Genomic DNA, 11,420 nt, shown 5'->3' on the forward strand with positions numbered 1-11,420 from the left:
TTTATTCCACAGAGTTTTGACTACATCTTTATTAGTTTTTGCATGCTGCCTTTGCTTAGTGAAAACAGGAATTTGAAACCCTCATTACTTGACTGGCATTGGTTTGGGGTGGTGGTCCACAGTCTCACCATATTCTTGATTATTTTTTCAACTGGTTCCTGGAATAATAATGTAGTATGCAAGCCTCACTGTGAAGGTCATATCAGTGATGGGGTGCAGATGGCACGTGTCACACACAAGAAAGTAAGTGACAGAAGGGTTTCTCTCCTCTCCAGGGCAGATTCCTACAAAAGCCCTCAGTTAAGACAACCAACTCCTAATTCATTAAGCCCTCTCCTGTAGAGGGTAAGATAGCTTTCTGTAGCAATGGTCTGAATAGGAAGTGAAGAATATTTCTATTTGTGTCACAGCTCCTCAGAAACTTGAGACTAATGGTTCAATGTTTGTTGTTTTTTTTTCCTTCTGCTCAGGATTTAGATGGTAATCTCCTTGACTCCTGGGAAGGGGTGAGAGTACAATGCCTTTGGTGCTTGAGTGATGGGAAAACTGTTCTAGCCTCAGACACGCACCAGCGAATTCGGGGTTATAACTTTGAGGATCTCACAGACAGGAACATGTAACTACCTCTTTTTTTGGTTCTGAATTCCTGCTTCTTAGTGTTGGAAGAAAATTGAGGAGGATTTGGGGGACAGGATGGGAAATCACTTAGTGCTCTCAATATTAAAAGAAGAATAACATGGGTCAAGAATTAGTGAGCAAGTTTCAGCAAGCAGCATTAGATCAAGTATTAGAAATAACTTCCTAAGAACTGGAGTAGGTTTCTGGTGGATGTTTTGGCATTTCTATCATCACAAGTGCTTGTGATGGGGTCCTCCCAATTCCTGTGTTCTTTTAGTAGATTCTGCCTTGAATTTAGGAGTTCAAGTTGAGGTCTGAAGTCCCTTTTAGTCTTGGTATTTGGCATAAGTATAAGGAACTATTGCAGACCTGGCTTGTATTGATGTATAGAGTCATACCTAATTTCAAATTCAGAACTGTTTTTCCCTGATCGTACTGCAGAGACAGCACATGCCTTTTGTTTTGGTGTTGCATTATTATCTGGTTATCTTGACACTTGTGTCTTATCATTTCAGAGTACAAGAGGATCACCCTATTATGTCGTTTACTATTTCAAAAAATGGCCGTTTAGCTTTGTTAAATGTAGCAACTCAGGTGAGTTGGGGATGTTGGAAGGAAATGGAAATAAATCTGCTTGCAGCTGCTACCTGTTTCTAAATATTTAGATGAGAGTTGGAATGTTAGATATTAACTAGTTGTATATTGTGTGATATGAAGGCCTTAATATTCCGAAATACAGCATGGAATTCTCTGACAAGAAGGCAATCTTATTCTTGAGACCTGATTTTTTTTCTTTTTTGACTGATTTATAGTGAAGAGTTTTATATTGTGAAATATCTACTATTAAATGTTATTATCTGGCTGTTGCATTGGGGAGCCAGGTACAGCAAGAACTGTGGCAGGTTAACATGCCTGGGGGCATGAGAATTAGATTTTATTTATCTATTTCTGCTTTTGAAACCTTGGGTAAGAATAAGAGTTTTCAGAGAGGAAGGGACCAAAGGCTGAAAGTTTAGTTTAGTAATTTGATACATCTTTAGTCTTTTCACCTCCTCACGGTACTGAGGTTGGCTCTGAAGTTACTGTACTTTCATGTGTATTTTTTTTCATTGTTCAGAAGAATGCTGTTAATAACGTTCGATGATAAAATAACATTCTTTATATTTCTTATTTCCAGGGAGTTCACTTATGGGACTTACAAGACAGAGTTTTAGTGAGAAAGTATCAAGGTGTTACACAAGGATTTTACACAATTCACTCGTGTTTTGGAGGTCATAATGAAGATTTCATTGCGAGTGGCAGTGAAGGTAACACCATTCTCCTTTGTGCAGAAAATTGGAACACGGTGTCCTTCCTATACATTCATTTTATAGATGACAGTTGCTAACAACAACATGATAAAAAGAAGCCAACTGGTTCATGAAATAAATTTGAGGCGTGCTGAGATTGTGGCATACTTCAAGAAGTAATTGTGGGCTGGCAGAAAGCATCTTCTGAGAGGATGGCAGAGGTAGAACGCATTAATGACTCTTTTGTGTTCCTCCTCTAAAGCAAAAGCATCTGCACAGTTTTAATTAGAAGTGGGTGGGGTGTTCTTGAGGATTTTTCTTTTTGTGGTATGATATTTAGACTTCTGGTTTGAATAAAAAGGACTTCTGGGGAATAACAGCTTCATTTGCCTGTTGAAGATACAGGTGTGGTGAGGTTATTTTAATTTCAGTAGAATCATTTTAATTACAGACAGGAGTCTCAAATTAAGCAGTTGTTGACGTACTCTGGTAGGGTTTCTTGGTGATTAAAGGCTTTGTGGTATGTTTTTATTCAGCTGTCTGTGGCAAGAGTAGAAATTTGTTAAAAGCTTATGTGTTAAATTGGTTCAGTTCTGTCACTGGTGTAGTGCCATCACCTGCCATGGAGGTCACTTAAAATTCAAGCTTATGCAGGGCTAAGAATTGCACTTGTAATATGTAAACAGATTACTGTGAGTACTGTGTAACTCACAGTTCTTAGGAAACAAAGTTGGCCAAGGCATTTCCTACTATCCTGTTTTTGGAAAATACAAAATATGTCTAAAATAAAACCAAGTTTCACCCTCTGACTATATCCAGTGGAATATAAATGAAGGACAGCACCTCCAGTCCTCCAATTCAGTGTGAACCTCTTTTCATGGTTGGACAAGATTCTTGGTTTGAGTCCTGAGTGCCTGAAAGTTCAGGATTTGTTTAGCCATAACTATGTGTAGGTGTAGATACTGTAGTGTACCAGTCCTTTTTCCTCCCCAGTTTGTTGACTTTATTGTCTTCATTGTTTAAAAACCACTGTAGTTAAAACTGATGGTTCCTTAGATTTGAACTGTCTGAAGCTGGTGCCTCTTTGCAAATGTGGCTACTGAGAAAGACTGTTTCCTAAAACAAGCAAACAAAAATAACAGGTGACATTGTCATAGCCTGTTTTAGAAAGTAATTGATACACATTGTCATAACCTCTTAAAACATGTTGTCAGCTAGGTAGGGGTTTTCGTGACAGTGGCATCCATAGGAAGAAAATGGAGGTCTGTCTCAAAGGGGAATCGACTGCTGCCTTGTAGCTATCTTGTTTATTCCAAACCAAAGTACTGCTTTGTGTTTAGGCTTTGGTTCTCTGACAGAGCAGAGGCTTGTGTGTCCAGTGTGTGAATTGTGTTGTTTGGTGAATGGCATGGATGTGTAGTCCCCTTGAAATCCTAAGTGGAATATAAGCACAGCCTGAACATTTTCATCAACACAGCCACATGTGAAGGCGGTACCCTCACGTGGGCTGGTTCAGCTCAAGACAAGGGAGTTACCACATGGTTCCATGGGGGTTTTCTAGCAGGGAGGTCAGAGAGCAAGTTTGTTTTATAAGGGGCTGGGAGGAGGAATAGAGGAAGGCCTTCAGAGTGATGTCTATGTCAAATATAGACATCGATTTCAAATATATCAAAATACTTTCATTTGATGTGCTAGACCCTAATACTAGGCTTTTTTGTAATACTAGCAATACATACTTGTCCAGTTTCTGTTGCTCTGTTTGGAATATTCCAGACATTCCTGGAGAGGTAAACCCACAGATTTGTTGCAGGCTGCTGGTCTACAGCTGGGACGCCACCACACACCACTCCCCAATTTATTCTTGAATATGGTTGGTTGTAAAGAATGACTCTTCTCTAAACATTGCAGTAGAGTGTCTAACGAGTTCACTATTCTATTCCTAGCATGTTGCTAGAAGTAATTAAAAGCTTCCCATCACAAAATAGGATCTAGAGGGTTTATTTGCATCTACTTTAATATGTACAAATAGATATCTTTAAATATCACACAATAATTAGTTTTAAAAGACTGTAATAGCTCACAATTTGAGCCCTTAAGCTTTGCCCTCCCTCATTTGCTCTGTTTGCACTTTCACTGGAGTGTTACAGCTTTTTAGTATTAAGATGTTTTTTATAAAGTATAGAGCTGTGATCTTATCTGGTACTCATCAAAAGGAGGTGGTTATAATTATTCTTAATACTCACAACTTTATAATGCATTTGGTAACCTGCAAATACAATTATTTGAGGGGGGAAAAAGTCTGAAGTCTTCCTTTTGAATAAGATTACAACTCCATACCTGTAACTAAAGAGTAGCTTGGTTTCTCTCTTTAGCCATGTATTGTCTTATTTGCATTGCAGTCAAATGCTTTTCTTCAAACACCAAGTGTGGTAGACTTGCAGGTGTCAAAAAAGAATGTGTCTCTTAATGGAAGAGCTTTGCCAATGTTCTTCTGATCACTTGTAAAAGGAAAGCTTTGTTAGTGCTGTTGCACCCTCGAGACTCAGGTTTTTGACACGGGTTTTAATGAGAGCTGCTGTGGAAGTGCTGTTGGCCCCACAGATGGGTGTGTGCAGAGCAGTGCTGCTCATGCTGCTTTTCACTGGTTTTTGTTCAGATCACAAAGTGTACATCTGGCACAAGCGCAGCGAGCTGCCCATCGCGGAGCTGACGGGGCACACGCGCACGGTGAACTGCGTGAGCTGGAACCCGCAGATCCCGGCCATGATGGCCAGCGCCTCCGACGACGGCACCGTTAGGATATGGGGACCAGCGCCTTTTGTAGACAGCCAGGATATTGAAGGTAAAAAATGTGTCTTACTAAAAAATGAGTCACTGCTTTGTTTTGTTTTCTCAAGTGTCTGACTGTTGAATTTTATCTGAGTTACTCACTTTGTGGAATAAAAAAGAAAACTGATATTTCCAACATTACTCTGACATGGCCCTGTAGAAAACTGTGGTGTCACTTAGGATTGTATTAACTTATTTATGCAGACTCCTTAAAAATCTTGCCTTCAATGCTTGAGGTTTAGTAACGTATGATGTTATTAAAATTTAAACAGTGCATTCTAACCACACTGTAAATTAAGTAATGGTATTGTAATGCTTACAAAAGGAATCTCCAAAGTCTAGAGAGAGTTTTCCCCAGGAAAATCTATAAAAACTGAATCTTTACTAACTGTCAGTAACCATACGTGTCATGGGGAGGGAAAGACAATGCTCAGGTTTTGGCTGCCCAAATGCACACAGGTGTTCCCAGCCCTTCTTGCTTCCCCCAGGATTGTTAAGGAGATGACTGCTGGGGAGTTGTTGTACAGTTTATATGCTTCTGTCATTACGTATTCAACCTTGCAGTAAGAATTTACAGGAGACATTAAAATGGTCTATAGCATATCCTGTTGCCACAGGACCTTATGGATGTGACTTCAAGGGGAACCTGGGCAAAGTTATCAAAGAGAAATCCATTAAGTGCTGGTAGATAAGTAAACACTTCTAGTTCAGAATGTCCCGAAGGTAAAAACGGCTGAAAGTTGGAAGGGTATTAGGAGGAAGAATTACCTCTTCTCCCTGCTCCAGTGCTTTGATACATCTGCTTCTAGTCTTGGACTAGGTGGACCAGCCTGGCTAATCTGTTTGTAACACCTGGAATGCGCCCATAAGGAGTCAGAGCCTGTCCTCCAGTTGGTACTCATGGCTTTGTGGTTTGGTTTTCTCTAGTGAGCTGCTTGCTCACTCTTTCTTAGTTCCTCCAGAAAATGAACGAGTAAGTGCCATCAAAACCAAACCAACAGCAAATGGATTTCTCACAGCAGTGCTTTTGCAAGAGGTGTAGGTGCACGGAATAATACCTAACCACTTAGGAATCCTAAATGGGTGACAAGACAGCTCTGTAATTAGCACACTCCCCTAGAACTTGTATGTAAATGTGTGTTACGTCTTTTTGGACCAGATGCTTTTTGAGTACCCACACTTAACATGCTAAATTAATTTCTAGATTTATATGAACAATTTTATCTAAAATAAATAATTTTAAGCATGGAATTTAGCTACTGTGTAAGATCCATTAACTAGTGCATGTTCAGTTAAAATTTATGTAACTACACTGTATTAATTACCTTATGATAGAAATATGAACTGTTGCTAAGATCTTCAAGCTGTGATTTCTTTCTCTCTATGTTTTTGTCTTTGCTCAGAGGAATGCAGTAGCATGGATAGTTGATGGCGAATTTGGAGCAGACGACTTCAGTTTAACTTAATTAGTCGTATTTTAAATGGCTTGGGATTTGGTGCAAACAAACATGATTGATAGCTGGACAGACATGCTCGTCATGAAAAAGAACCATTTCTGAAGCCCGGTTGGGGCCAAACATTTACCACCTTTGCTTCATAGTAACCAGTCGAGATGAAGCACGTCCTTAGAACTTTGTTGGACACCGTGTTGAAATTACCCCCCCATCGGTTGTGAAGAACTGTGCTACATTCAGGCTAACCATTGAACTCAGTATATATATTTTTCCCTCCTGCCTTTTTGTCTGGCAGGCTACTGTTCTTGTTGCTCTTCTGTGTAATGAAGTTTAAATGCTTGTTTGGAACACTTTATTTAACAGTTTAGAAGGCTTGATAGAAAGAGTGCTTTAGTCTGAAGAGTATACATTGGATAGGAAAGTATTTCCTTCTCTTGTTTCTCAAGTCTCTCTCCGCCTTACTTAGCTTGAGATCTTTGCAGCTTGGTTCATGGATTCTAGCCTTGCCCGTTGCGCAGTATATCTATCAATTGAGAGGATAAACCAATGAACTATGTCAAAAGCACTCTCAGTATCACATTTGACAAAAAGTTTTGTACTTTTCACATAGCTCGTTGCCCTGCAAAGGGGTTAACAGCACAATTTTTTAAAAATAAATTATTTATAGGATTAAAATGACTTCATTTGTATACATTTGGAATTAAAACAATGCAAGAAGTGTCGTGAAACATGGTATCACTGATGCTTTTCTGGAGTGTCCGGAGACCCAATCAAAAGCAGTGGCTGGAAGGAGATTTATATAGGCAGTAAAGCTTGTTTCAGATGGAGGGATTCACTGTCCATCTTAACAGATAAGCTGTATTAGTTAGGAAAAAAAAGTATTCGGACTGCACCACCAGTCTAAGAGTTTAAACAAGAAGAGGTCTTTTTGGTTTTCTTAATTATATAAATATATGCAACAATGCTGGTGTAAAAGGTAGACTACACTTCGAGGGAAGAATGTGTTGAAAGAGTCCTTTCTTCACAAAGTCAACACTTTGTATAAGTAATTTACGTACAAATCATAATTAAACACTTGTATTATGATGGAAATTTTTTCTTTATTTTATAAACAAGGGTGGACAGATTTTGTTGTTGAGAATATACTTTTAAGTTTGCAGATTTAAATGCCTCTCCCAGACCTTGTTGTGTGCTGGTGCTGTGGACATCTTGACACACCTAGGAATAGTTTCCACTAATGTCCCGTGTTAAGAAAAAACAAAGACATTTATAATTTAAATATTTGTTCTTTTTGACATAAACAGATGGCCTGGCATCTCTGGGCTTCTGCACTACACACAAATCCATTACGGGATGGCACTGGATTCCCTTTTGCCACCGTGGGTGGAAAGATAGTGTTGGTACTGCTGCGAAGTAAAGAAGGAGCAGGGAAGGGCATGCCACCAGCAGTCATGTGAGCAGAAGTGTGGACTTCATCCTTTCATGAGATAATGATCTAGTGTCCTTATTAGTCATGTGTGGAAGAAGGGTGGGGGAAGGTTTGCTGGAATTCCTGGGAAGAGAAGTGTAGCCACTTTGATGAATGGGAGTGTGGTGTTTCCCAGAAAAACAAAGTAAAGGTTAGCAGGTTAGATTTTTTTTTTTCCTTTTAGATTCCAGCCATCAGGTGGTGTGTGTTTGTCTTGCCTTGTGTGCAAACATAAGCATGAGCTAAGATTCTGATACTGTGGTTGAGACCAGCCCCGAATCTGACATACGAGTCTTCTAATACCTCCAAAACCAGGTAGGAACTTAATGTTCAGCCTTAAAACTAAGGTGAATGCTTTGGTGGCAATTACTGTTTCACAGCACTGGGAATACGTGTGTAAACTTAGATTATAAATCTGTTCCTTCTTTAATCAGTTCTGGAGGAAGCTCTTTATTTCTCTTCTTAGTTCAGACAGTCAGGCCTGTGGCCTTAATGTTGCAGGAAAAGAGACAAGTTCTTGTGGTCAAATTTTGAGTAAGCTAAACCTTGGGGTTTAAGGAAAAATTAATTGCCTAAATTGTAAACAGTAAATTGTAGAAGTGTTTTACATGTTCAAAACATGGTATAATTCATAAGCAATGCCAGTGTGTGAATCTTTGGAAGTTACTCTAGTATTGTCTTATCCTGGAACTTAGGTTTTCAAACCAAACACTGTTTAGGGAAAGAGTAAGGAGAATAATGGTTTTGATGTCTCTTAATGCCTCATACAATGGTCTGTCACTATGTACTCCTGGAAATAAAGTGGGAACTTTAGGCAGGTGGTGAAGGCTGGATCAAATCTCAAGTGCAGATTTAAAGTCTCAGATGCACTTCAGCAGGCATTTTTCATGTGGTGGCCATAACTAACCAGAGTGAGAGTCCTTCCCTGGTACAGCTGTGGGGGGTGTATGGGCTGATGCCTGCTTTCCCCAGCAGTGCAATTAGGAATGTAAAGCTAGGACCTCTGCCAAAACACTGCCCCTCTCTTCTGGACTTGGTTTGTCCCTCTGAAGGACACTTGAGGTATTTAGAAGCTGAGTTAGGGAGAAGCACGTGTTGGATCTCTCTCCCTTAGAGTCCTGGTACAGCCGTGCCACTTAAAGGCAAGCTCCAAGCAGGTGGCACTGCTTCCAGAGTGTCTCAGAGACAGCCTGTGTGCGTCTCATGGGCGATGAGCAGGCAGGACAGAAAGGTGAGATTAATCTTCATTTTGCCACACTACCTGGTCCCGCAGCAACTGCCACTAGAGATGTAGCAATGACTACCATTCCAACCTGGAGATGAAAGAGCAACCTAAACTATTGCCAACACGTTGCATATTGACACTATGTGGATTGAAAAGTACCAATACTTTTTGTGCACAGACAATAAAATGAGACTGGGGTGGGGGGATAAAACCCAAATAAGTTTGCTCATTTGCAACACGTTGATTTCCATGTGCTTAAAAATGTTCGTAGTCTGGCGTGTTAGGCTGGAACAAGTACACACCCACAATAAATTACTGTATTTCTAGTCAGCAGGCCCATGGTTTTAGAGAGGAAAATACTGTAAGTGTGTACTCATTTTGTAACTTTCTCTGGACACCTGTAAAATAATTCACAGTAGCCCCAGGCTACTATCAAGGCAGATCTTAAAAAAATGCTGAAGCATCTTATTATATGAATGTTCTTTAGCTGTTCAGGTAAGTAATTTTCAAGGCACAATGGAACACAAAAGGGAAAATGGTAGCTCTGTTCATGTTTTGGAGGGGAGGGAAGTGGGGGAAATGACACTTTTGTTTTTAAATTCCCTCTGTCTTTTCTAAAGTTCTCCAACTTTAAAGTTAACTTCTCTTTATGATTGGAGCAAAGATGCAAGCTAGAAATCTACCCAGATCTTGCCAGTTACTTCTCAACTTGGCTTCAACCAGGTAATGTTTAATAAAACTCCGTCTGCTTTTGGGAGTTGGTGTCTAGTTGTGTATTTTTACACTGCTAAGTGATGCTCCCACCCAAAATCAGTTGTAAAGGCTTCCTCAGCAGGAGGCCAGGACTTGTACAATTAGCTGTAGCTTGAGGGGATATGTTATAGATCCAAATGGGGAGGGAGGTAGAGAAAAAAGAATGGACATAAAAAGCAGGATTTACTGACCAACAAACAAACTACTGTAACTCAAGGGGGAGGAGGAAAAATGCACTTTCAATAGTTTGTCCATATTTTTAGCTTCACAGTACGCTTGTATCTAATTTCTTTTTGAGACAACTATTAAGAGGAACACCCATCCCATAAATGGCTAGTCCTCCTTTTGCCCCCCTCCTGTCTTTTCCACGTTGGCTTGAGTCCATTTTCAGCTGCCATACTTGATTTTTGAAAACTGCTACTTTTAACGATGTCTAGAAAGCAAAATCATTAACTATGACACTTTTTTTAAACAGGGTGGACTTATTTGAAGTGTGCAGTGTTGAACTACTGCTGCAGTAGCTGCCTCTAGTTGAAATAAACTCTGTAGCCAAGTTTTCTGTCTATTCATCCAGATAATCTGGATTCAGTAAAACATCTGTGAGAGTGTTCCTCCCATCCGGTGTGAGTGTGTGTGTGCATGTGTTCCATGAACAGACAGAGAACCAAATGTTCTAGGTACTTGTCATGTTTTATTACATACTTTAAGTCGTGTGTATGTGAAGTGTCCTTTGACCAGAAGGTTTTGGTTAATATCAGTATATTTTTATAAATTTGAAATTCATTGTGCCCCATCTTTTTTCATGAACATTTTTCATTCTTAGGGTATATGTGCTAGATTTGAAACTTAACATTTTTAGGCACAGATGGAAAAAGTTTATTGGCTCCTTGAAAACATATGGGACAAAATGGATCCTCAAAGCATGTATGTACTTACAAACCAAGCTGTAGAGATCAAGAAAAGAACTTTGTTGTTGATCTCAAGATTTCTAAATTGTCAAGATTTATATGGAGTTGTGGTGGAACTAGTTAACACTTAGAGCTTTTGGTATGTAATGACTATTTGCTATGGACTGATATTAAATGTTTCAAAGGATTGCGTTCTTAAACTTTCTGGATTTTTGTTACTCTCCTCGGATATTATTAAGTAGTTAAAAATTTCTTTGCTATATTACATTAAAAACATAAGAACTTTGGGTCTCGTATTTATTTTCACTTGTTTTACTAATTATTTACAGAACACCGTTTTAACTTTTTTATTTTATAAATGTGTAGTATTTTAAACATATCTTTAAAAATTGTTCAATTGGAACTACATTAACTTCAGATTTGTTTTTATTAGGATTTTTAAAAAAAATACACTTTTTCCATGTTGGTGCACAGCACTTAACAGAAATGTTTGTATTCCCTTTCTTTCAATTCAATAAACAATAAATAACTGGAATGAATAGTTCTTAGTTTCCCTAACTTATATGACTGACTTGGATGTTAATTTCTTGATCATTAATTATAGATTTCTTCCGTAGTATTTCACTTCCTCGCTAGGACAATTAATTTATGCAGTGCAGCAGCAGCTGAGTCACTCAGCGCTGTGTGCAGCTCTCCAGTCTCTGCTGTCTGGCTCTAATCTACCTCACCCTTGTGTTTGTGCTGCACTTCAGCACTCAGCTTGCCCCTGTCCCAGGCTGTGCTTATCTCACTTGCTGAACATCTGCTCCCTTGAGGCTCCGTGAAATCCATCATTCCTTAATGCTGCAGCTTGCTTAAATACCAGACTCTGGTTGC

The 11,420-nt window shown here is 39.2% G+C and overlaps 1 protein-coding gene across 2 annotated transcripts in view; it reads left to right on the top strand.

Annotated features, from left to right (window-relative positions):
- Positions 1-10,840, top strand: part of WDR26 (WD repeat domain 26) — a 31,683-nt gene extending 20,843 nt beyond the window's left edge. The window contains exons 10-15 of one of the 2 annotated variants that reach the window (XR_004239087.1): positions 471-616; positions 1,134-1,212; positions 1,796-1,925; positions 4,564-4,749; positions 6,140-9,606; positions 10,112-10,840. Coding sequence is in view for 1 of the 2 variants with exons in the window: in XM_032103398.1 (XP_031959289.1) it covers positions 471-616; positions 1,134-1,212; positions 1,796-1,925; positions 4,564-4,749; positions 6,140-6,165 (567 nt within the window). In the remaining variant the exon portion in view is untranslated. Of the gene's footprint in view, positions 1-470; positions 617-1,133; positions 1,213-1,795; positions 1,926-4,563; positions 4,750-6,139 lie in introns of both variants that reach the window. The other variant, XM_032103398.1, reaches the window with a different exon arrangement.
- Positions 10,841-11,420: the final 580 nt, after the last annotated feature.

This window comes from Corvus moneduloides, chromosome 3 (genome assembly GCF_009650955.1).
Source record: "Corvus moneduloides isolate bCorMon1 chromosome 3, bCorMon1.pri, whole genome shotgun sequence".
In the NCBI taxonomy this organism is placed as follows: Eukaryota; Metazoa; Chordata; class Aves; order Passeriformes; family Corvidae; genus Corvus; species Corvus moneduloides.